Source organism: Sus scrofa, chromosome 12, assembly GCF_054392235.1.
Source record: "Sus scrofa isolate SSC_HxYL_T2T_F1_AM1 chromosome 12, Sscrofa_HxYL_maternal_Yorkshire_Landrace_v2.0, whole genome shotgun sequence".
In the NCBI taxonomy this organism is placed as follows: domain Eukaryota; kingdom Metazoa; phylum Chordata; class Mammalia; order Artiodactyla; family Suidae; genus Sus; species Sus scrofa.
Genome location: NC_139394.1, coordinates 8,190,806 through 8,217,444, shown reverse-complemented (window position 1 = coordinate 8,217,444; position 26,639 = coordinate 8,190,806). Strand labels below are relative to the sequence as shown.

At 48.6% G+C, this 26,639-nt stretch overlaps 1 protein-coding gene across 28 annotated transcripts in view; it reads right to left on the bottom strand.

Moving 5' to 3' along the window:
• SLC39A11 (solute carrier family 39 member 11) overlaps positions 1 to 26,639 on the bottom strand; it is a 445,093-nt gene that overhangs the window by 48,274 nt on the left and 370,180 nt on the right. For all 28 annotated transcript variants that reach the window (XM_021066702.2, XM_084983768.1, XM_084983772.1 and 25 more), the window contains one exon: positions 26,557 to 26,626. In XM_021066702.2, coding sequence (XP_020922361.1) covers positions 26,557 to 26,626 — 70 coding nt within the window. The remainder of the gene's footprint in view (positions 1 to 26,556; positions 26,627 to 26,639) is intronic.

Here is a 26,639-nt window from a genome sequence, read left to right as displayed (position 1 = left end):
TTTGATGATCCCTAAACCGAGGAACCCACTTCATAACAGCAAAAGCTATTCTTTTTAACTATGAAGTACCTGCTATCTGCCAGACAGTTTTTTAGCGTTTGACATGTATTTTTAAGATGAGGGAGATAATCTTATCATCCCCAATTAACAGATGATGAAACCAAAGCACAGAGACATCAAGTAACTCGTTCAAGGCCACCCAGCTGGTCAATGGCAGAGCCTAGACCTGGCCCCAGGAAGGCTGGTTTCAGAGTCCATGTGTGTAACACTGTGCTGAGCTACCTCTCTGGAGAATAATTCCCCAATTCTTCAGCATTTAGCCTAAAGAAGTAAAGGAAGAAGCTAAACTCACAGGTCCTGAGGAACTGCCGTAAAAAGAGGTCTCTGGAAAACTAGGGGCAAGAGATGGGAGGACTTATAAGAGTACAAGGAAGTAGAAGAGTGCCTTTGAAGGGGCATTTTCCTGCCAGGGTGAAGGTAACGAGAGCAGGGTCCACACCCACGGGGGAGATGTTCGGGCCATCTCTGCCCCGGCGCCCCGGGCTCCCCACGTGTCACCCACATTCTTTGTTTTGACAACAGGCCCATGAAGCACACACGGTCAGATTTTCTTGTACTGAGCCGGTTTACAAAGTGCTAGGAGTTTACAAAGTGCTGGGAAGACAAAGCACTTTTTCTCTTTTCCTTTTTTTTTTTTCCCCCATCTTTTTGTCCTTTTAGGGCCACACCTGCAGCATATGGAGGTTCCCAGGCTAGGGGGTCTGTCTAATCAGAGCTATAGCTGCCGGCCTATGGCCAGAGCCACAGCAACGTCAGATCCGAGCCACGTCTGCGACCTACACCACAGCTCACAGCAACACCAGATCCTTAACCCACTGAGTGAGGCTGGGGATCGAACCCGAAACCTCATGGTTCCCAGACAGATTCATTTCCACCGCGTCACGAGGGCACTCCCAAAGTACTTTTCTTCAATATGATCTCCAGTAAGTTCTGCAAGGCCCTGAATTTGATGGCAGTTTTGCTGCATGCAATGACACTGTCACCAAAAAGAGCCAAAGCACCATCTCTGTGTGCATGTTCCAGCCAAGGACCAGTGGAATCAGCCACAAAGGCCCCCTCTGACTAGGCAGTTCTCTCTGGGGAACACTCCTCCCCTATTCTCAGTCCATGGGGCTCAGCGGAGCCTCCATTCCAAGCTCCAGAAAGCAAGTTGAGATCCTACTCTGGGAAATGGCTGTAATTCCATCCTTCTAGTCCCAGTAATTGATTCAAGGAGGAATATGTCATATAAATTGGTCTAATCAGATCCCAAAGGAGCTGCTGGAAGGAAATGGACTGTTTCTGTTGGACTTGAAGCTGGGGGGACATAGAATTGGAGCTGTTAGTAGAAAGCCATCTTGCCACCAGGCAAGAATGAAGCCACTGCTGAAGAAGGCTGAATTGAGAGAGAGAGAACAATAAGCAGACGCCTGATGTTAAATTTGTGGTCCTGGATCAAACTGTTCCTGAAGTCAGATCCCTGAGGTCTTCAGCTCTGTGAAAAAGTAAATTTTCCTTTTAGCTTAAGATGATATGAATCATACCTCTTTTTCATACAAATGATATAAATGAATACTAAAAATATCTTATGAAAACAGTTGCAAAAGGACACTATACTGGATGGGAACAGAGTGAGGGAAAGTTTGGTCCTTGAGATCCTGCTCCCTTTCCCCATACCTTCATCTAAAAGGAGAAAGTATGCAGGAGAGCATGGACAATGGGCTTGACTTTATAGGACCTATTTTGATGGGAGCAGTAGACTCTCTGGGAATGTCATTAGTAAATGCACGGAATTGGTTCCATTGTGAGTTATTCATCGCACTGCACCAAGCCTCCCATCCATAGCCACACTGTACCTTTGACACGAGCTAGCCATTTTCAGTTATTAGCTCAGGGGGACAGGCTGGATGGATAAGGGTGCATGGGTTGGCCCATTGCCTCTACCCGAAGGTCAGCATAAAGGGTTTGGAATCCTAGCAGATGGAGGGCTATCTAGGTCAGGGACAAAGGCTGCACGAGATGCATCTTCCCAAGCACATGCACTATAGCAAAACACTTTGGCTTGGACCACTTACTTCTTTCTGAATTCTGGATTGAGAACATCCAAACAGAGTAAAAATCTAAGCAGGTGTCACTTCCTCCCAATGATTTGATTCTCCGTATATTTTTCTCTGGTGTCACAGCCCCCAGGAACCCCTCGGCAATTTCCTGTTCCCCAGGACGCATGGCTCCCAGCTCTGTGCCATCTCTGGGAAGTCCAAGTGGAGGGTGAGGGCCCATTTGGGCAGATGGGGCCCCCTGGGTTTGAGAGCTGCTGGAACTGGCAAACAGCTGCCTGCCGACACCCTGGGTTTCAGATGTGGGGCGTCATTGTGTTTGTTTTCCTGCTGATTGAATTACTCATGCTTCATTTGTCCACTTCCCTGAAACAATCTTTTCTGGATGCATTTAGAAACCTGAGTCCCTGCGGTTTGTCTGGACTGGTTTCTATTTGTGGAGGAGAGTTCGCTTGTCTAGGGCAGAGAAAAATGGGTTCTGTAGAAGTCACCGTATCCTGGGTTTCTGGTCATGTATATTCCTGCTGTTCTCTCCGGGAATCAGGATTTCTCATGGAATGCTTTCATTCCCACTGGAAGCTCCCAATGGAACCAAGGCGGGGGTTGGGGTGCATAAATCTTGCCAAATCTGCAGTGTTCCTAAATGATTCTCAATGCTCAGAGAACAAGAAACACACTGCAAGCTTAAAGGGCAGTGGCAAAACAAATAATTACTGAGACTGTTGGTAAACAGACCCGGAGGGGACAACTGAATTCAGCCTGTTCACTCTTGCCTGTGGGACAGAATTTAATACCATCCTGTTTCTGTTTTTCTTCTACCCGTGACCCAAGTTCGAGCTTGCTTAATTTCTGTTTACAATGTGAGTCTCACGGTGATAGAGAGGAAGAGAGAGCTGGTCAGAGTGGGGGCAAGAACTCGCTTTCCCAGAAGACTGCCCGGTAGATCAGTGGTTCTTAACCCACCAGCCTCCTCAGTCAGCCTAAGCAGCCCAGCCCCGTGATGTCAGAAGCACTGCCAGAGAGAACCTGGGCATCAGTGCTGCATTTTTCTTAGGGCCGTACCCGAGGCATACGGAAGTTCCCCGGCTTGGGGGGGAATCAGAGCTGCAGCTGCCGGCCTGCACCAGAGCCACAGCAATGCCAGATCCAAGCCACATCCACAACTACACTGTAGCTCACAGCAACGCTGGATCTTCAACCCACTGAGTGAGGCCAGGGATCTAACCCGCGTCCTCATGGACATTAGCCAGGTTCATTACGGCTAAGCCCCAGTGGGAACTCCTAGGCATCCGTGAACAGCCAAGGGGTTAGAAGCACTGTCTGAGAGCGACGCTATGCAGTATGGCAGCCACGAGCCACGTGTGGATGCTGAGCACCTGAAACACAGTACCTCCAAACTGAGATGCGCTGTAAGTGGAAGGTCCCCACCTGATTTCCAAGAGTGAGCTCAAGAAACCGAATGTAAACTGTATCATTAACAATGGTGTCATAGGCATTACAATGAAAACACTGGGGGTCCTGACGGAGAATTGGTGTACGTGTGTAGGCAGGCGTATGTGGGTGCTGCTGCGGGGTAGACCAGAAATCCATAAGGAATCCCTCGAGGAAGAGAAAGAAGAAAAACGCACGTGGCTTCAGGCAACTCTTAAGAACGTCATTATTTCCATTTAGAAGGAGCACAAATGCCCGTTCACCTCCCTTCGCACACGGCACACAAGCTTGTCGGGGTGTATTGTCAGGAAGTCTTGGTTCATTTTCTTTTTTTTTTTCTTTTATTTTTTGGACATGCCAGAGGCATGTGGAAGTTGCCAGGCCAGGGACTGAACCTGAGCCACAGCACTGACAGCGCGGAATCCTTAACCCCTAGACCATCAGGGAACTCCGTTGGTTCATTTTCTTTGCACCAAAGCAAACATGATTAGGAGGGCAAATTCTATGGTGCGGAATTAAAGTTTCCAAGAACAAAAATCAAAGTTCAGATTGCAACCTCTTTTTATCCATTCTTCGCCATCATGGCCACAAAATACCCTCAAAGTATAACCAGTTTAAATGATAAAAGTTTTTCCAACAAGAGGCAAGTCACTAGACGTTAAAGATAAACACATAATCGATGATAATCTCTGCAGAACAGTAACTAACTACACAGTAATGATCTTGTACGAGACTTGGTGATCAGTCTGTTTGCCAAGTCAGGTGTACCAGACCAGTCTGCTCCACCCCAGTTCCTTGTGTTCCTGCTTGAATTCTGGACTTTGGCAGAGAATTTCTTGAGCAGCCCCAGAGATTCTTCTCTGTGACAAGACAGTTCATTTCGTATGCCAGCTTGACTAGTTCGTGGAGTGCCACGATATTTGGTCAAACATTATTCTGGGTGTTTTTGCAAGGGTATATTAAGATGAAATTAATATCTTAATTGATAGAGGAAAGCCAATTGATTGCCCTCCACAATGTGGGTGGGCCTCATCTAATCAGTTGCTGGACTGATCAGAGATGAGCTGAACAAAATATCTTCCTTCTCTCTGGACTCATCTAATCAGTTGGCAGACTAGCCCTTCCCAGAGCAAGAAAAAAAAAATCTCCAGCAGAGTGCCTTGGTTTAGGACTGTACCAGTGGCTCTTCTGGGTCTGCCAGCCCACAGGGCAAATTTGAACTTGCCGGCCTCCTTAACCGCATGAGACAATTCCTTAGAAACAATCAATCAAACAAGCAATCAATAAAAATACACACACACACACACACACACACACACACACACACACACACACACCCTGTTAGTTCTATTTCTCTGGAGAACCATGAATAATCCAACATGCCATTCCTAAGTCTCAACTACAGTCTATCACCGCACATCCTAATACTGAGAAGGGTCGCAGGGAGAAGGAAGAGCTCAATTTCTCACCCATGGTGCCTGGACCCATGGCAGGTGAAGTGCCCACATCCCTCTGACTAAAGCCACAGAAGCCAAGGTGGGGATCGGTCATGCCATGCAGGAGCGCTGGTGGAGGTGGGCTTGGACCAAATAAGCAGGACACGAAGGAGTCCTGAGCTCAGGTGCTTGCCGTTTCCTCCACCATCCCTTGGGCACCTTCCCACAGACAGTTCGGACACTGAGCAGTCCCACCTGGTCTCTTTGAGGATGCTTTTCACGAACGAGTATCGAGAATGACTTTGAGAAGCTATGACCAGCCCGATGATGTGACTTGGACCTCCTTTCTGGCCTTCCCTGTACCATTCACTTCCTTCCCTCCTCACTCTTGCTTCTCTGGGCGTGTACCTCCTGATAAACTACAGGACGTCACTGCTGTTGTAGGCTCTGATTTCTAAGAAACCAACCCAGACTTAGACAAGCATCTGTTTTCTTCTGCATTTGCTCAACCAGGGAAGAGCTGAACTCTTTTGTTGGGAGTGTCCACACACTGGACCAGGAGTGGAAACTCAGCCCAAGGGGAGTATAAACTGGTCCTTGATGTGTTGAGGCGCTCTCCATGAATAGAGATGAGCTGCGCCAAATAACTTCCCTCTCTCTGTTAATTAAAATTTAACAAAGAAAGGTGTATTCAATAGTCACTGGTTGTTGGTCAAGGAAATTATGGGCCAACTGCCTTATGGAGCCAAATATAAAAAGTGAACGATGAGAGTTCTCGTCGTGCCTCAGTGGTTAGCGAACCTGACTAGCATCCAGGATGCGGGTTTGATCCCTGGGTTAAGGATCCAGTGTTGCCGTGAGCTGTGGTGTAGGTTGCAGTTGGGGCTCAGGTCCCGCCTTGCTGTGGCCCTGGCATAGGCTGGTGGCTATAGCTCCGATGGGCCCCCTAGCCCGGGAACCTCCATATGCCCTGGGTGCAGCCCTAAAAAAGACCAAAAGACCAATAATAATAATAATAATAATAAAATAATAAATAATTAAAAGTGAAGGACGGATGTCTGTGTGTGTGCATGTGTGAGTATATGAGAGAGATTTTTCTAGACCCTATTTCTAATGTTCATGAGGCTGCAGATTTTCTTGCTCCTAATTTCCTGTATCCTTTTCAATGAATGTCCCTTTCCACTAGAGCTAGTTTCAGATCAATCTGAACTTCATTCCTTTGTAAGGAACCTGCTTTTCCTATCTGGGTGGGTTTGTGGCTTTTTATTTATCTTCGTGATTCAAAAACTTTCCCAGGATATGTCTAATTGTGCGTTTTTTTTTCATTAAATTCACCTGAAATGTGCTGAGTTCTTTTCAGTGGCATCCTTGGACTTTTTTCTCCCCTCCAGGTCCCTAAAATTTTATTTTTCATTATGGCTTTGATTGTTGTTCCTGTTCAGATTGATCTGGTTGCTCCTTGGGGAACACTTAGAAATCTCAGGATGAACTGTTCTGCCAAACACACCTATTACTCACCCTCTGTCTCGTTTTAATCTATCCTTTTCCTCTTCTCATTTTTTAGTAGAAAGTCATCTCGAAGGTAATATGGTAAGAACATGTGCAGGATGTATCTGATCCAGCTAAAATCTTGGATATAGATAGCCCTTACCAGAAAGCGGTGTTTGTGATTCTGAAGTTTGAGCTTTCTGTCTGCTCTGAAAGGTTTCCAATGCGTTGCTGGGAGATATGAGGAACCTTCCAGAGAGCTTAAAGGTAATCCTCCCCCGGAAAGCTGCAGCACTTCCTTGTTACTCCGTCGACAAAGACCCTTGGTCAAAGGATAGGCTTTCATGTATTTAACAAAACCACAGAGGGAAACAAATTGAATTTTTACCTTGAAAGTCAATACCATAGGTCACCGTTGAGATATGATCAGCAGCAGGATGGGACAGGCTAGGGAAAGCCACCGGGACCAACAATATGGACAGACTAGACAGACATTGTAGGAGTAATGAGGAGACGTGAGGCCAGTGGTATAAGGATGGCGTGTAAGAGGGTTTAGGCCCAGGAAGGGAAACAGAAGCCAAGATCCTGGGGATAAGAGGTGATGGGAAAAGGCAGTACCAGTGAGGAAGGACAGATAAGCAGCTCCAAATTCAAGCAGACAAGACAGTTGAAAGAGTCCAGGTCAAGGTAATGGTAGAGGAGAAGCAGCAGGTGCAAGCACGTAGAACATGCCTTCAGAGCTGGGGCAATAAGGCTCAGCATCCATGCAGTGCAGGAGGGATGAGAACCTCTGTGTCCACTGACCAAACAGACAACAGGGTGAAAATCCAGGCTGAAGGAATTCAGAGCCATAGACCTAAAACCCAGGTCAGAAACTTGAGTATCAAGGTGGGAGCCAAGCCTAGGTGAAGGGTGTGCCAACAAGCCTCACTTTGATGTTGTACACGCATCGCACACAGCAGGAACGACTCCTGTATTCCTTGACCAGGATGTAGATAGGAGAGCTTCCAGAGTAAGTGACAGGCCAACCAATGATCCCAGAGAAAGTGTGGGTCATGAGCCATACTTTCCTTAATACTGATGTGCAATTGCTAGCTCAACAGGGCAAAACCCAGAGGGGTCTCATATTCTGCTCTTAATCATCAAACATCATTCCCTTTCTCTCCCTTGGAATTTCAATCCCTGTGAGAGGCACAAACATCTACCCAGCTTTACAAAATCAAAAAAAAAAAAATTGTGACTTTTTCTAGACATTCTCATCTCTATATCTAATTGGACTGCAAGCATCACCCTGACCCCAAAACCAGAAAAAGCCATCATGAGAAAATAAAACTAAAGACTAATACCTCCTATAAATATAGATGCAAAATTCCTCAATCAAACCAAATTGAGAAATAAATAAAAAGATACTATACATCAAAACCAAGGGAAATATATCCCTGGAATGCAAAGTTGGTTTAACATCTGAAAAATCAATGCAATATACCATATCAGTAGAGTAAAAGACAAAAAAACATATAATTATCTCAAAAGATGCAGAAAAAGCCCTTTACGAAATCCAACACCATTTCATGATAAAAACCCTCAGTAGGAGTTCCTGCTGTGGTGCAACAGCATCAGTGGCATCTTGGGAGCACTGGGACTCGGGTTCAATCCCTGGCCTGAGACAGTGGGTTAGGAATCTTGTGTTGCTGCATCTGTGGCTTGAGCTGCAACTGTAGCTTGGATCTGATCCCTGGCCCAGAAATTCCATTTCCCTAAGGGCAGCCAGAAAAGAAAATAGGAAAAAAGAGAAAACCCTGACCAAACTAGGAATAGAAGGGAATTTTCTAAACCTGACATAGAGCATCTATGAAAAACCCACAGCTAATATTATACATAATACTTAATGGTGAAAGTTTGAAAGCGTTCTTCTTAAGAACATGAATAAGGAGTTCCTTGGTGGCCTAGTGGATAAGGATCCAGTGTTGTCACTGCTGTGGGGCCAGATCGACCCCTGGCTTGGGAACTTCTGCATGCCATGGGTGTGGTCAAAAAAACGGTACACGAGTAAAATAAGGATTTCCATTTTCACTGCTTCTATTCAGTATTCCACTGGAGGTTCTAGTCAGTAATTAGATTTTAGAAAATCACTGAGGCATCTAGATTGGAAAGGAATATGTAAAACTCTCCTTATTTCAAGATAACATGAGCTGATATACAGAAAATCCTAAGCCATCCATTAAAAAAAATTATTAGAGTTATAAATGAGTTCAGCAAGGCTTCAGGATACAAGACAAACATGCTGGCAAAATCCACTGATTTCTATACATTAAAAATAAGCAATCTGAAAACTAAATTAAGGAAACAATTTTTTTATAATAGCATGAGCAAGAATAAAACACCCAGGAATAACTTTAATCACAGAGGTGAAAACTTGTACACTGAAAAACTATAAAACATTACCGAAAGAAAATAAAGTTCAAAACAAATGAAAATACAGCCTATATTCATGGATTGGGAGACTTAATATTGGTGAGATGATAACACTTTCCAAACTGATCTTCAGATTTAATGTAAAGTGTATCAAAATCTCAGCTGACCTTTTTCAGAGTCTATCAGAAATTGATAGACTGATCCTAAAATGCATATGGAAACACTGGGGACCCAGAGTTGCTATTTTAATCTTGACAATGAAGAACAGAGGTAGAGGACTAACACTTCCTGATCTAAAAATTTACTACAAAGCTACAGCACTCAGGACTGCATGGGACTGGCATAAGGAAAGAAATACAGACCAATGGAACAGAGTTGAAAGTTTAGGGATACATCTTCCCATTTTCAATCAACTGATTTTCAACAAGGATGCCAGGTCAGTTCAGAGGGAAAAAAGGACAATTTTCTACAAATGGTGCTGGACGATTGGATATCCACCTGCAAAAGAATGAAGCTGGGCCCCACCTCACATCATATACAAGTTAACTCAAATTTGAATTAAATATTTAAACAGAACAGCTGAAACTTCTAAACTCTTAGAAGAAAAGAGGAGTCAACCTTTGTAACCTTGCCTCAGGCAACAGTTTCTTAAATATGACATGAAAATCACAAACCTCAAAAGAAAAAAGAGATAAATTAGACTTCATCAAAACGTTTAACATTCGTTCTTCAAAGGACACCATCCAGAAGGTGAAAAAACAACCCCCAGAATAGAAGGATATCCTCTCAAATTGATAAAAAGGACTTTGTCTGCCAAAAACATAAAGAACTCTTGCCACTCAAAAACAAAACCACAATTTTAAAATCAGGCAGAGGACTTTAACAGGACACCTCTCCAAAGAAGATGTACGAATGGCCCACAAACACTGGAAGAGATGCTCAACATCATTAACCATGGAGGAAGTGCAAACCCAAACCACAATGACCTACCACTAACACCCTCCAGGATGGCTATCGTCAAAAAGCCAGATGATGACAAGTGGCAGTGAGGACGTGAGAACTCAGGACCCTCACTCACTCCCAGTGGGAATGTAAAACCGTGCAGTCGCTTTGGAAACAGTTCAGCAGTTCCTCGAATGGTCACACATCGATTTATCATGTGACTCAGCAACGCCACTCCTAGGTATACACCCAAGAGAACTGAAAATAATATTTACATAAAAACGTGTACACAAATGTTCACTGCAGTATTTTCACCGTAGCCAAAAATGTCCTTGAAGTGATAAATAGATAAACGAAATGAGCTATGTTTTGTTTATCAGTGGAATATTTTTTGGCCCTAAAAAAGGAGCAAAGTACTGGTACAGACAAAGTTCTGTGGATTAACTCTGAAAGCATTAGACTAAGTGAGGCACTAGTTATAAAGGACCACATGTTATAAAATTCCATATCTATCTATCTATCTACCTGCCTATGTGAAAAGAGAAACCATAATAGGCAAATCTATAGATGAAAAAATAGATTAGGGAGTTCCCTGGTGGCCTAGCAATTAAGGATTTGGCATTGGCATTGCTGTGGCTCGGGTCACTGCTATGGCATAGATTTGATCCCTAGTCCTAGAATTTTCACATGCTGCAGGTGTGGTTCCCCCAAAATGGATCTGCCCAGAATGTCGAGCATCCTTCCAGTGTTTATCAGCCATTAGTACATTTGAGATGCAAATTCTATCTCAATAAAGCTGTCATAAAAATATGATATTAGGTATATTTATAATGGTTCCAACAGATGCTGATTTTTCAGTCATTGGTACACACTGAGGGGCATGCATGGCAGCCGCCTCCTCAGTCTTCAGCTGGAGACTTAGGTGAACTCTAGGGGTATTAAAGAGGCACAAAATCCAGGTTATGGGGTTATGAAGAGGTCACGGCGATAACATCATGTTTTTTGGGGGTGGGGTGGGGGTTTTTTTGTTTTTTCACTTGTTTTGACCACACCTGCATCATATGTAAGTTCCTGGGCCAGAGGCTGAATCAGAGCCGCAACCACAGCAACATCAGATCCGAGCCACATCTGCGTCCTACGCCATGGCTTGCAGCACTGCTGGATCTTTAATCCACTGAACAAGGCCAGGGACCGAACCTGTGTCCTCACGGATGCCATCTCAGGTTCTTAACCCAATGAGCCCCAACGGGAACTCCAATATCATGGGTATTTTTAATGGCATAAATCGCTTGATGGGTTGGAAGAGACATCTCAGAAGAAATGAAAAAGCTTACAGTGGAAACTGACAGAACATTGTAAATCAACTATAATAAAAACATTTTTTTAATGAAAAAATAAGGAAATTACTTTTTTCTCCTGCTTTCGGAACATGAGACTCTGCATTTTCACCTTGCATAACGTCCTGCCAATCATGGGATCATGTGCCCTCCTTGTGGTAAAAACAAACAAACAAACAAACTGGCATTTCTTTCATTGTCATTCACCTGCAGTGAAATGCCACCTTACCAGGTAGCACCCTCTGAAACCGGAGAGCCGTGGCCTTGGGAAGCATATCCCCTTTAGAAGGGACAGTTAAAATGGAGGTGAGGGTGCCCTTGGCGCCCCCTCTCCACGATTTTTTTTTTTTTTTTGGTCTTTTTGCCATTTCTTGGGCAGCTCCCGTGGCATATGGAGGTTTCCAGGCTAGGGGTCGAATCAGAGCCACAGCAACGCAGGATCAGAGCCGCGTCTGCAACCTACACCACAGCTCACGGCAATGCCTGATCGTTAACCCACTGAGCAACAGCAGGGATCGAACCTGCAACCTCATGGTTCCTAGTCGGATTCGTTAACCACTGCGCCACGATGGGAACTCCCCACAATCTTTCTAGAACCACAGTTCTCACGCTGTGGGGTGTATCCCTGCGGAACAGGCTGATTTCCACCCCACCCCCCACCCCAGCCCCGCCCACCCAGAGAGCTGACTCGGCGTCCGAGGGGGGGACCTGGAGTGTGCATGCTCAGTTGTGCCCTGGGGGAACTTCATGCCCCGCCCTAAACCCTCGTTCCAGAAGCAGAAGCCCGGGACCTGCAGAAGGAAGTCAGGACAAACTCCCTCTTCCTCCGCATCCTCTGCAAGCTGAAGCCCTCCTTTGCCTTGTCTTTTTGAAACACCCCTTTCTCGGAGTGCTTTTGTTTTCACAACCAGCACGCGGCCTCCCTCCCAGAGGCTCCGGGGAGAGCCCTGCTCTCCCCTCTCCACCTTCTCCCCAGGCGGCTTCCAGGACCGTCTGCGAAGGGTGCCTCCACGGGCCCCCTGCGTAGCCGCGGGGATGCCAACCTGGATGTGGTAAAAAACGGTCAAGGGTGAGGCACGGGCCGGGCGAGGGCTCTGAGGCCACCGTGCGGAAGAGAAGGCTCAAGGCCCACAGCAGTTCCCGGGCCAGGTCAAGCGGCATTTGGGCCAGCGGTCCCGAGCAGGCAGCAATGGTCTGACATTAGGGAACGGTGCGGCCTTGGGCAAGTCACTTTGCTTCTGTTTTTCTCCTGCATGAAACGAGGATCTCTGAGGTCTCTCCCAGAGTGAATGCCAAGCTGAAAGGTCATTACATATGGGTAACATGACGCTTGTAATTTGGTCTCTGTGACTTTTTTTTTTTCTTCTTTTTAGGGCCGCACCCGCGGCATATGGAAGTTCCCAGGCTAGGGGTTGAATCGGAGCTGTAGCTGCCGGCCTATACCACAGCCTCTGCAACGCGGGATCCGAGCCATGTCCGGGACCTTCACCACAGCTCACTGCAACGCTGGGTCCTTAACCCACTGAGCAAGGCCAGGGATCAAACCTGCGTCCTCATGGATACAAGTCAGGTTCGTTACCGCTGAGTGGCAAGGGGGCCTTACCACTGTGACTTTTGAATCACGCCTCCCTTCCCTGCACTGAAAAATACCTAAGTCAGGCCCTCGGTCTCCTGCAAAGCCACCTGAGCAGGCTCAGGGCCGCCTCCGATGCCCCCACCTGCAGGCAGGCATGACGTCATGCAAACAGAGAGCTGGGTGGAGGCCCCCAGCTCTCAATTCTGGACAGAATTAAAAACTCAACGACCTATCTGATGGAAATACCCTGAAGAAAGGAAATTTGTCTTTTGAGAACAACGGAGAGGCTGATGACTGAAGTCCCAAAGAATTTTGTGGTTGGACCTCTTTTTTTTTTCCTTTTCTGTTGTTTGTTTTCTGGCACAATCTGTCTCTGTTTCTGAGCCGAGGGCCGTGTTCCCCGTGACAAAGGCCTCTTTCTTATGACAGTTTAATAGCTCCCATGCGGGGGACAGCCCCGACTCCCGTGGGCCAGCGTCTGAAGGCGGCTGCTCAGAAAAGGAGAGAGCTGCGTTTTTTTTTTTTTTTCCCCCAGTTGGGTCTAAATTGAACTGAGAGAGGCTTAAGGGGAAAAAGAAAGCAAACCAAACCTGAACCCCCTTTTAAAACAGGAAATGAAGGCCACTGAAAGGGTGGGGAAAATAAAATGCCTTTGGATAGGGAAGAGGCCAAGTTCGAGAATGATGCTCAGAAGTTCCTGTCCACTGCGGGAGGAGGTGGAGGAAGTTAAGTGGGCTTGGAAGATGCACATGGGGAGTGGGGAGACCCTGTGTCCTAGACCCCTGCGGCCACCGTAACCAAGGACCACAAACTGGGGGGCTTAAGACAACAGAGATTTATTCTCACGGTCTGGAGGCTCAAAAGCAAGGTGTCAGCACGGTCATGCGCCCTCCAAGGTCTCTAGGGAAGGCTCTTAGCTCCTCCAGCTTCTGCTGGCAGCTGGGAACCCTCAGCATTTCCTGGCTTCCGGTTGGGTCACTCCCATCTCTGCTTCTACCACGGCACAGCTGTCTTTGCTCAGGGTGTCTCTGCGTTATCACTGGCCTTCTCTTCTGTGTGTCTTTTCTCTTCATCTTTTTTTTTTTTTTTTAAAGGGCTGCACCTGCAGCATATGGACATTCCCAGGTTAGGAATCCAATCATCAAATTGGAGCTGCGGCTGTGGCCTACCCCACAGCCACGGCAACGCCAGATAGGAGCTCAAGAAAGCTCCCTTGCCCCGTCCACCATGTAAGGGCCCAGGGAGAAAGCTCCGTCTAAGAACCAAGAACTGGATTCTCACCAGATGCTCAATCCATCAGCATCTTGATCTTGGACTTCTAGCCTCTCGAACCACGAGAAATAAATGTCTGCTGTCTATAAACCATGTAGCACTCAGGTTACAGTATTTTGTTATAGCAGCCTGGATGGATGAAGACATAGTTTGTTGTTGTTGTTGTTGTTTGTTTGTTTGTTTGTTTTAGGGCTGAACCTGCAGCAAACGAAGTTCCCAGGCTAGGAGTCGAATTAGAGCTGCATCTAAGGCCTATGCCGCAGCTCACGACAATGCCAGATTCTTAACCCACTGAGTGAGGCCAGAGATCGAACCTGCACCCTCATGGAGAGGCTGCGTTCTTAAGCCACTGAGCCACAATGGGACATGTAGGGCCCACCCTAATGCACTGCGACCTGACCATTACTAACTACACCTGCAAGACCCTACTGCCAAGTAAGGTCCCACTCGCAGGTCCTAGAGGTTAGGACTCAACACTCTTGTCGAGGGGACACCATGCTACTCCAACACCTCCTTCTAAAAACTTGGGGTTCCCAGCAGCCAACCACCTCCCCTTGTCCTGGAGCCTGCAGGACACATAACTCTTGCTCTGGAGTCCTCGCCTTCCAGGGACCCAGACCACTGTCCACCTGCTTTCCAGGAGGTGAGGCTGGAAGTGGGTCTTGACTGATGGCCGCCCAGAGCATCTTGGTACCATCTCTTTGGAGCTTTTCTCTCCTCTTTTGTTCCTGGCTTCATGGAGGCACCTCGCCAGGGAGCGGAGTTCCTGCTGCAGCAGCCAACACCCGGGGTGATGAGCAACACGCTCTTTAACAGAGATATTTGCTGCCGGTGAGATTGGCTAGAACATCTGCCCCTCCCTGCAGAGTTTTTACATGTGCTTCTATTTCCCAGCACACCCCCATGAGACACGATTTTAAAGATGCTTTTGATGATGGAATTGGAACTCCTATTGCCAACACTCAAAGGAGCCTCGATGGAAGATTAGACACGTGTAGAGGGGGGCACCCACGGCATGTGGAAGTTCCCAGACCAGAGATCAAACCTGTGCCAGGCAAACGTCTGCAGTGACAATGCCAGATCCTTGACCTGCTTTGCCGCAAGGGAACTCCATAGACACTTTTTTACAATGGAGTTGACCTCATTTCCCACACCATGGGGGGGGGGTGGTGTGCAGTTTTCAGGCCTCTGGGGTCATGGGGTTAAGGGCATAGGCTCTAAAGCCAGGCTGTCTGGGTTCAAATCCTGCCTCCGCCCCTCACCACCACCACCACCCCCCCCCCCCCGTGCGCCTTTGGGCAAGTTCTGCATCTGTAAAACAGGCGTGGTAATTTCTCCCTCAGGGGCCTTTAAGGATTAGCTAATATGAGTGTGTCCAGGAGCACAGGATTTCCACATGGAAAGCACTCAGGAAATGCTAGCTTTCCTGATTGTTCCAGGACTGCCAGAGGCAGGGGTGGGGTGAAAGAGTGAGGTGGGGGGAGGTGTTAATTCATGGGCTTCCGCAACCTGCCACTTGCCATAAGCCTGATCTCAGGGAAAGTTCCCAGGCTCTGTGTTCTCAACTCTCTCTACTGGGATGGCAGGGAACCACGCAGGCAGCTGCCCCTAAAGGCAGCCGCGAGTGCCCAGAACCAACCAACCAAGGTGCCAAGCTGCCCTTCTTAGCGGGCTGGACAGAGCGCAATGAGTGGTCACCAGCAGCTCCTCCAAGCCCTGCGAGTCCCCCGCTTAGGGTCTGCTCCAGAAAGCTGCTTTCTCTCGGCTTCTCGCCGCTTGTAACAAGCTGTCCAGGAGGACGGACAGGGCAGCGATGGGAACGGAGGCGAGAAAAGGCTGTGTCATCTCCAGCGCCTGGGAAAGCCACAAAGAAACGACACTGCCCGTTCTCAAAGAGCTTTGCGGGGTCCATGCCTCCCCCCAAGTCTGCCTCAGGCCGAACAGAGTGTACGTTGTGTAGAGATTGGTCCTCGTGCCAAGACGGCCAACCCTGTCGCCAGGGACATGGGGGGGGTGCTGGAGGCAGAGGAGGGGGAGGGGGCCCGGCACAAATGGCTCCTTGTGCTGCTGGTGGAGAGACGCTGCCACTTGGCAGACGGAGGAGGGCAGCATGGGGCCTCCCTCCTAGTTCTGGGTGCGTCACTTGTGTGGTGACACTGGTGGGCCTGAGAGTGAGTCCAGGGAACTGGCGGAGGGGAGAGAGGGAAGGGGGCCGCCCACTGACAATCCCCTGCGGCACACAGGCAGGCTGTTCAATGCCAAGGGCGCTGGGCAGACTGTGCACAGCCTGGTCCTGGGGCCCGTGGGGAGAACAGAAGAGGCACCCAGGCTGGGTCCCAGCCGAGGGTGCAGGGTGGAGAGCTATATATGCCCCCCACTCACACAGCAGGAGCAGAACAAGAGGCAGCGAGCACCCCAACTCCACGCTGAGATGGGACAGCAGACGCAGCTGGGGGCCTGGGGCGATGGCGGAGAGGACACAGATCGAGTCTCCCGGAGCGAAGTTTTCAGGAATTTGAATGGCGGGGAGAGAATTAAGTTCCTGCGTGGAAGGTAGAGAGGACTTGGTTTTACCCGGAGTGGTTGAACTCATTCTTGGGGATGAACACGACTTCTAAGAGAGGGTGACTGGTAGTGAGAGACGCTTTCTTTCCCGGTCTTTACTTTGCAAAATAGAAAAGGTGGCCGTTCGCAAGCTCGGGGGACATGTGTAGAAACATCTTGCAAGTTCTTTGTGTTCTCTGACATGGAAACAAGCCCATCTAGTGACAGGACAGTCCTGAGAGCAGAGGACGAAGTCCCGGGATTCAGGAGCTGGGAACTCTCCAGGACTGGGGTTTCTCCTCCTGTAAAACTAGGGGCTTGAGCCAGATCTGAAGTTTTCTGCCAAAAGCAGAGGGGCAGATGTTTGGGGTGGGGGATATTTATTCCATCCAGAAAGTGCTCTCAGGATCTTGTTCAGAAAGGCTCAAATGCTAATCAAATATTTAAGAGGCAAGGCCATTTCTTAAGACCACTTCCAGCCTTCGAGTCCTGTGATGCAAGTTTTCCTATTTGCAAGGGTCGGAACTGTTGTCCTAAGTTATCGTTCTCCAAAAAGATGAATCCTGGGCTCAGTAAAATCTCTGTGGGTTGAATGATAGATGGATGGACCAGTGGATAAAAGACTTGATTATCTGTTACCTAAAACTGTCCATGAGAGGAGTTCCCACTGTGGTGCAGTGGGTTAAGAATCCAACTACAGTGGCTCGGGTCACTGCATAGACCCAGGTTTCAATTCCCAGCCCAGCGCAGTGGGTTACAGGAGCTGGTGTTGCCATAGCTGCTGCTCAGATTCAACCTCTGGCCCAGGAACTTCCATATGCCATGGGTTCGGGCATTAAAAAAAAAAAATCATCCAGGAGAAACTGCTTAGTTCTAGTCTGGCTCTGACCACATGTCTGGCAGACTTTTAGATCTATTCTCTTTATTTCCAGGACTAACATACCAAGGAACATTATTTTAAAATTCATTACAAGGAATTCCCTTCATGGCGCAGTGGAAACAAATCCAAGTAGAATCCATGAGGATACAGGTTCGATCCCTGGCCTTGCCCTGTGCATTGGGGATCTAGTGCTGCCCTGAGCTGTGGTGTAAGTTGCAGACACAGCATGGATCGCATGTTGCTGTGGCTGTGGCCTAGGCCAGCAGATGTAACTCCGATTCAACCCCTAGCCTGGGAACTTCCATATGCTGCAGGTACGGCCCTAGAAAAGACCAAAAAAAGAGTTAAAAAAAAAACCAAAAAAACTAAATGTGCCCCCCCAAATGACATAAAGAAAAATCAAATTGATTTTTGGGGTGTTCTGAAGTTTAGACTCTTCACTCTTAACACTTCTAATTTTCCTCTACTAGTGCAGACAGTCAAAGGCATGGGGTAGCTTCCTGCTCTCTCATTGGTCTATTTCTCAGTTTTTCTTCCTCTCTGTATAATGTCATATAAAAGGCAAACCTCGGAGATACTCCAGACCACCACAGGAAAGCAAATAGTGAAATAAAGCAAGTCGCGCAATTTTTTTGGCTTCCCAGTGCATCTAAAAATTACATTTACACTATATGGTAGGCTATGAAGTGTGCAAAAGCATTATGTGTAAATAAACACTGTACATCCATTAACTGAAAAATATTTCATTGCTGGAGAACAGTAGGGAAGTCTCGCACAAAACTAAAAATAGAGTTGCCATATGATCCAGCAATTCTACCCCAGGGCATATGTCCAGCTAAACTCTAATTCAAAAAGATACATGCATCCCTATGTTCATAACAGCACTATTCGCAGTAGCCAAGACATGGAAGCCACCTAAGTCATGACAGATGACTGGATAAAGAAGACAGGAGATGTATTACATAAAGGTATACAGTGGACTATTACTCGGCCGTTAAAAAAGAATGAACTCATGCCATTTGCAGCAGCATGGATGGACCTAGAGATGACCACATTAAGTGAAGTCAAGTCAGAAAGAGAAAGACGTAGGATATCATATGTGGAATCTAAAACAGATACAAACGAACTTATCTACAAAACGGAAACAGACTCGCAGACACAGAGAACAGACTTATGGTTCCAGAGGGGAGGAGGAGCAAGGGAGGGATGGACCGGGAGTTTGGGATGAGCAGAGGCAAACTGTTATATGCAGGATGCATAAACAAGGCCCTACTATATTGCACGGGGAACTATATTCAATATCCTGTGATAAACTATAATGGAAAAGGAAAAAACCCAAAGCCGCCACTAGCTAGTTCTGTAAATAGTTTTACTGGAACACACACACATAAGACAAACTTCATTGTTAAAAATAGCGAACCAGCATCGGAGCCCTCAGGGAGCCACAGCAGTGACACCGAAGGCCAGTGACCACGGATCACCGCAACCAATATAACGATACTGGAAATGCCTGAAATATTGCAAGAATTCCCCAAATATGACACAGAAACACAAGGTGAGCAGATGCTGTTGGAAAAATGGCATCGAAAGACTTGTTCGATGCAGGGTTGCCACGAAACTTCAGTTTGTTAAAAACGCAGTGTCTGCAAAGCACCACAAAGCAAAGTGTGCTGAAAGGAGGTCTGCCTGTACTGTGACTTTCTGACAAGGGATGATAAGAGAAGGGTGAATGCCTGTCAATGCTGGACTGAATGAAGGATGAAGTATTAGGGTCAAAATAGCTGGAATATAAAGGTGCTATTTTGAAAAAGGCACCATTTTTATAAACTTGTATATATATGTCCACAGTCCTTAACTTGTGTAAGTGTGACTTCTGTACCTGTTGTACCCAGCCAGCTTCCGTCATCAGCCCCTCTCAACTGCCTTCTGTGCCCCAACTCTTGTCACTTAGTGTGCATTACCTGGCATGCTATGACGCCTCACTGCCGCGTGGTGGCACTGTCTGCAACTCCTGCTGGCCGCCAATGCGGCCAAATTCTACAAATTCTACCGGCTCTTAATACTTCAAGGCAAGGCTGGAGGACTGGAAAGAAAAATTTAAGAGAAGACGCTCCCAATAGGTGATGAGTCTAGAATTCCAGGCCAGGTAGTTTGATGGGTTTAAGACAAGGGTTTGTTTGCATGCAAGTAAACTGAAAGTGCAAGCTGCCACTACAAATCAAGAATAGCACAAGCACTGACTTCCAATTCTCCTGAAGTGACGGAAGGGAGGGACAGTGGGGAGGAGAGCATGGGTGTGGCTAGGTCAGGATGTGTTCTCACGCCGGGGATCCACATCTCCGGCTAAAGATCCCTCTCCGGAGCGGCTGGCTCCCCCACCACCCAATCCCCGGGGTGTGGTGAGACCCAGACCAGTGAGCAGGAGGAGGCCAAGATCAGCAGCCGAGAAGAAGAGGTGGTTTCGTCAGGACCCACCAGAAGTCTGGGAACTTGGTCCCATCACAGGGAGGCCTGGGGGCAGTGTGAGTGCAGCAGCCTGTGACATGTAGATGCTCCTTAAAAGATACTTGGGTGAACTCTAATGAAAAATCATATATTTTATTCCCCTGAGTCTCCTCCTCAACTGCTCTACACTTGGTTGCACACATCTTCTCAGGAATATACTCGAACAGAAGGAGGGGACAGTTAGGACAGGTGGATGCAGACATACAGGTCAACGCTTCTAGACGTGCCCATCAGCAGGTTAATGGTGACTAACGACCAGGGAAATGTGCCTATTGCCATCTTTGTTGCTTGGGCTGACCAATGGCTGCTGTCCCAAATGACTGTTAATAGTCCAACACGCCTACTGGTTTTTAAGCCAGGCAGAAGGGCATACTGACTTTTGCTAAGGTATATGAAATTTAATTTGATGCCTGCAGGTGTATAACGATCTTAGGTCCAAATGCAGGCTAATTCTCCCACGCTTCCTTTACTAAGTGTCTGTCGTTGGTTTAGCACTGGCTGGCTGGGTCACTCAGCAGAAAAAAAAAGACAAAAACAAAAACAGCCAGGTGTACCTTGGGGCTGTGCCTTGCGGATCATGCATGGTCCCTGGTGAAGCCTGCAGCCAGCCTCCTCTGCTGCACACAGCCTGCTTCAGGGTGCCTGCCAGATTTGTGCTCTGGGATTACAAATGCCTCTCGATTTGTGCTTAGTCAAAGCTTAAGCAGGGAGCAATATTTGAAGCAAAATGTTTAAGCACATGTCACCTTGCTCCGCCTGCTGGCTGGAATCACACCTGCCACTGAGTTACGTGAGGGCTGAGGGCATGCTTCCTCTCTGGAGAACCCGTCCTGGGTCCTGGAGATAATGACACTTCGGAAAGGAAAACCATCGTCAATTCCCCAAGGATAGGCGGGCAGAAGAATTTCTTTCTGGTGAAACCCAAAGAAATTGCTGTGGGACCAGATAAGAAAGAAGAAAGCTGTGTTACCCTTGAACTACAGGCTGCCCTTTGCTGGCTGAGATTCGTCATCATTCAGGGGATGCTGAATTCTGAACGGGTCTCCACTGCGGGAGGAAGATGAGCCAAGCCAAAGGAGGGGAGGACTCCAGACAGGTGATGAGGTAATGGCATCTGACCACTAGATGGCAGCAGCCATACACAAAATTATGCGCTAGGGCCCTGCTGTGGTCTTTCCTGGTGGCTGGTATCAGAGCATTGGATGGTGAACTTGGGCATGGCTGTGTGCCAGTAAAACTTCCTTCAGAGAAGCAGGTGTTGGGCCAGATTTGGCCCACGCGCCATCATTTGCCAACCCTGATGCTAAGTGAACAGAAAATTCTATCTGGCTCAGCTAGCTTGGTCCACACTTTCCAGGCACATGCCTGGTCACTCTTTCCTTTTTCCAAATCTGTAAGACCCATCCTTCCTTCCCTCTCACCCCTTTCACCTACCTGTGTGATTACCTACGTGGCCTGAACTTGAATTCACCCTTCCACACAACAACAGAGTCAGCCGACGAATGCTGCCTGTTTGTTCTGCATTTAAAACCCCCCTCCTGCCACCAGCGTCTCTTCATCCCCGCCCCCCCCGCCCCGTCACCTTGTGCCTTATCTCTGTAGCTGCTAAAACACGCAGCAGTGGTGTCAACAGCATCAGTTCAACCGCTGGATTCTGCCCGCAGATCCATCTCCGTCTTCCCTCCAAGAGATACTCGGTTGAGCCAGGGTAACGTTTCTGTCACCTCCTGGCTTTGTCCTTTCCGGGCATCAGAGCCCAGCAAGGTTGTCGGCCTGGTGCTCAAAGCTGCACTTTTTCTGTGACCCTCAGTCTTACTTCCATAAAACACCAGGGGCACCCCATCTCACGGACACCACTCCCTGCCAGCCCTCGGCCCAGCCTGCCTCATCACCTCTGCTTCTCCAAGCCGACCACCCGCGTCCCCGCACTTGCGCTTCTGATGAAACACCGCCTGTTCCCTGAAGGGCCCTTGAGGCGGGGGAAGCCCTTGGCCTCGGGCCACGCTGGTTCTTGAGGTGATCTGGTTGGTAGCCTTCCCTGGTCTGTGCTGTGCTCATCTCACGGCGCCTGTGGTTTCGCTGCCCACTAACCAATCATTTTCGCTGTTTCTTTCGTTATTGATTTTCAGTTCCAACACACTGAGGTCAGAGAAAGTGGCCTGAATGGTATTGACTTGGGGGTGTTCCGACTGTCTCTATAGCCGAATCAATTGGGCAAACGGGCACACATGCGCTTGGAAAGAGTGTTTTCATGGTCAGGTTGGGGTTCTGTGTCCATTCTGTTAACTTTTTATCTTTTTCATTAGCGTCAGGGAGGAGAACTGTACTCTCCATCATCACTGCGGTTTTGCTTGTGGTTCCCTGCAATGCTGCCGATTTTCCTTAAGCATCTCGAAGGCTGATGTTGCCAGAAGCGTACAAGGGCAGGACCGTGATGTCATCCGGAAGCACCGTTTCTCTCTCCATTAATTACTGACCTCTATTCTTTCTGTGGCTTCCTGCCTTCAAGTGGGCTTTGCTGTGAGACTGAAATTGTAATACCTGCTTTCTTCCGATCAGCGCTCCCCATGTGTCTTTTTTTTTATTCCTTGACCTTCCACCTCTGCGTGTCAGGTTTTAGGTGTGCCACTTGCCAGTTACCTAGCAGTGGCATTTTAAAATGCAAAACCTCTTTCAAAAGATGTATTTAATCATGTGATGACTCTTTTTTTGAACCCCTACCCCAGTATTAGTCTCTTTTTTCTTTCTTCTTTCTTTTCTTCCCTTTTCCTTCCTCCCTCCTCTCTCCCTCCCTACGGCCCTCTACTTCCCAACCTCCCATGAACCCTGCTCCCGAGCATGAGTTAAGGGCAGAGGAGGCTAATAAGCCTTTTGCCTGTGATGGGGGGGGGGCGGTGTTGTGCATTTTACCCTCAAGAGTAAAATCACAGGCATTCAGAAAGGAATTACCCAAATCACGACTCTACATGGATTTATAAGGGGGCAAAATGGACTGAAAAGGAGGGTTGGTACGAGGTCACAGTCTTTCCCTCTCTGTGGCCTGCATGGCAGGGACGCAGCCCTTGGCCCCACCCCGATGCCCTGGACCCAGCGGTGAGGGCAAAGCTGTAAGGGCTCTGCCCCACTGGCTCTGACGGGGGAGGGGTGGGGTGCACGGGCACGAAAATCCCCCAAGGATGCGCGTTTATCAGAGGGTTTGTGAGGCTAAAAATACCGAGTCCTGGCCCCCCCACACCCCCAGCCCCGCCAGCTGGAGAATCTGGAGGAGGGTTTATGTAACTCAGAGAGGATCTGTCTGGTCAAGGAAAGGGAGGAAAGCTGGATTGGAAAGGCTGTTGCTCCACTTTCTCCAGAAACATAAAGACAAGCGGGAAGTGCAGGTGACAGAAAAGAGAGACATCGAAGCTGACACCTTGATGTCGCGGGAGACGTGGTGCATTAGACAGAAAGCCCAGCCCGTGAGTGTAAAGCCTGGGGCAGGGCTGTCACTTGCTGGCACAGACATTTCTGGAGCGTGTGCGGCACCTTCAAATGCTTTCGGGGTCCGCCCCCCGGGGTTTTCAGCCCCCAGGACACTGCCTGCCTCTGAGGTTCCTCGAGGTCTAAACCAAGTCAAGATCAAAACGCTGTGCCAGGGGGATAAAAAGCCCAACTCCCCATCCCCACGGTCCCTCGCCCGGGGCAGGAAGAGCCCGCAGGGCACTGTGATCGATGAATCACATTAGCCCTTGATTCGGGTGGCAGTTCTCACTTTCTAAAGGCTTCTCTCCATCTACCATCCCCTGTGCTCTTTCCAGTAGGCATCTCGTTAACGGAAGACGCTGGGGACGGGGCGAGGAAGTGACCTGGGAGCCTGACAGGCAGCAAGAAGTCGAGAACAAGGGAAATTTCAACCTAGAACACAGCAGCCCACACACACGTTCGGGGCTTCGTGGAGCAGATGCCTCTCTTAACACGCAGCATGAGAATTCAGTGACCAGCAGTGGCTGCGCTGAACACACAAGGGCCCCACATCAGCTGAGGGAAGAGACCAAAGGGGGTGACAGGGCACAAAGGGGCCCCTGGTGGTGGGGCGGGGGGGGGGGGAAGGGTGGGAAAGGGATTCAGTGAGAAATTACTTCCTGGCAACCATGGTCCCTGGACACAGAGCAGATCACTGAAGGAGGTGGTGGCATTGCCTTGGAGGAAAAAAAGTAGATTGTTTGAGATGGTACCAGTCAGAGGGCTATGGAATGAGCCAGCCAGACATAGTAGGGTAAGAAACTAGTGGCCCCTGGGCCATCTCCTTGACCTGAATTATGTTTTTAAGATAATCGTGGGAAAAAGCACAATTCAAAAAGATACACACCTCAATGTTCATTTAGAATAGCTAAGACATGGAAGCAACCTAAATGCCCATCGACAGAGGAATGGATAAAGACAGGATGTGGTACATATACACAATGGAATATTACTCAGCCATAAAAAAGAACGAAAGAATGCCATTTGCAGCAACATGCATGGGCCTAGAGATGATCATACCAAGTGAAGTAAGCCAGACAAAGACAAATACCAGGAATTCCTGTCCTGATGCAGCAGAAACGAATCCGATTAGGGACCATGAGGACATGGGTTCGATCCCTGGCCTTGCTCAGTGGGTTAAGGATCTGGCATTGCCGTGAGCTGTGGTATAGGTCACAGACAAGGCTCGGATCCTGTGTTGCTGTGGCTGTGGTGTAGGCCAGCAGCTGCAACTCCAATTCAACCCCTGACCTGGGAATCTCCATATGCTGCAAGTGTGACCCTAAAAAGCAAAAAAATAAAAACAAAAAGCAAAAAAAAAGTGTGATAGCACTTCTATGTGGAATTTAAAAATAATACAAATGACCTTATTTACAAAACAGGAACAGACTCACAGACTCTGAAACCAAAGTTACCAAAGGGGAAGAGTGGGGGGAGGAATGGACTGGGGGCTGGGGGCTGGCGAATGCACACTATGGAACATGGAACGGGTGCTCAACCGGGACCTGATGCGCAGTGCGAGGAAACCGACTCCGTGTTCTGTGATAACCAACACGGGAACAGATCTGCGCACGCGCACGGCTGAATCACTTTACTGTCCAGCAGAGATGAACCCAACACTGTAAATCAACTGTGCTTCAGTAAGATTATATTTTTAAACAATTATGAATTAAGTGCTTAATTAATCAAATGATTAATTTTTCATTAACAATTAATTTTAAACGATTATGAATTTGAGTGCTCTTGTTTTGGCTGTACCCATGGCATGCAGAAATTCCCAGGATAGGAATCAAACACAAGCTACAGTAGTGACAGCACTGGATCCTTAACCGCTAGGCCACCAGGGAGCACCTTGCGTGCCTTTCAATAGCGCCTCAGAGTGCTGTCCATCTAAGTCCACCTCGGTCCTCTCCATCCCCCACTGTCCCCGCCTGCTGTTTGTGCCCATCTTCTCAGCCCTTAGTCCCCTGAGGACATCTGCCTTTGTGCTCCCTCAGCCTGAAGGCTGCAGCATTCATGGTTTGTGGGTGCAGGGCTGGGGAGACCAGGGGTGCAGCTCCACAACGCCTCTCCGTGGACCCAAGGATGTTGCCCTATCTGGGCCCCCTAACTCCAGGGAGGTCAGGGGGAGGAAGAGGTTAGAGGTTATAAAGCCTGGTCGTTGTCTAGGGAAGATGGGGCATCAAGGGTGACAGTGAACTTGACTTGGCCAACCAGGTCCAAAGTGGTGATGGGGAGCCCTGGGGGTGAGGCGGGTTTTACATGATGCCAGATGGGGTCAGTAAGCTCAACTTTGGAGATGCTGAGTGGGGGGGGTCCTGTGAAACAGCTAAGCGGAGGCACCTGGGAGGTGGCCAGACTCGTAGGCATAAGTTGGAGAGACAAATCTAGGCTAAAGCTTCCACTTGGGCCTCGCCAGCAAACAGATGGAAAATGAAACCGGGGGGATAGGGGAGAATCTTCCCAGGGGCACGTGCATCAGGTGAGAAGAAGGGATGCCCTGGAGAAGGAGGAGCATCCAGCTTTCAGAAGGGGCTGTGGGACCTGACGTCTGCAGAGGAGCCTGTGAGAAGCAGACAGAAGACAGAGGAGACCAGGAGAGGCAGGTGGCAGGAAGGAGAAGGCGAGGACTTTGAAAAGGAGGGAGCGGTGAGGAGCGTCAGCGGCCGCTTTCGTGGTACAGCGGGTCCCCCTCCTACAACCCGCCACCGGGTGAATTTGCAGATGTGGAACCTGCAGATGCGGGATCCGCGGATACCGAGGGCCGCCTGCGGTGCTCGAGCATCCTCGGATTTGGGTACCCGCCGGCGGGTCCCGGAGCCCAGCCCCCCAGAATACTGTCTTTATAATGTATCTATACATGTGAGGGGTTGGAGGACAGCATGTCATTACAGCTATGTTTCGTTTTCAAGACGCTTACCCATTCCACAGCCTGCTGGAAAAACCCGGCCTGACCCTGCTTTTTGGATGGAAGCAGCTCTCTCAGGATGAGCTCCATCTGACCTGCTCCTCGTCTCCACTCGTCTGAGACTGGTGGCCAGCGTGCTGTGCAATTCTGTCCTCTAAAGTGACAGGCGTTTTCGGGCACCACTGGATGCAGCGCCCCGCCCTACGGCGCTGGGCGTTGGCTTACCTGGCGCTCTCAAAGGTGGCAGATGCTGTCTTTTCTACAGCCCCAAATCCAACTCCAACAGCAAGACCCTCTGAAACAGACAT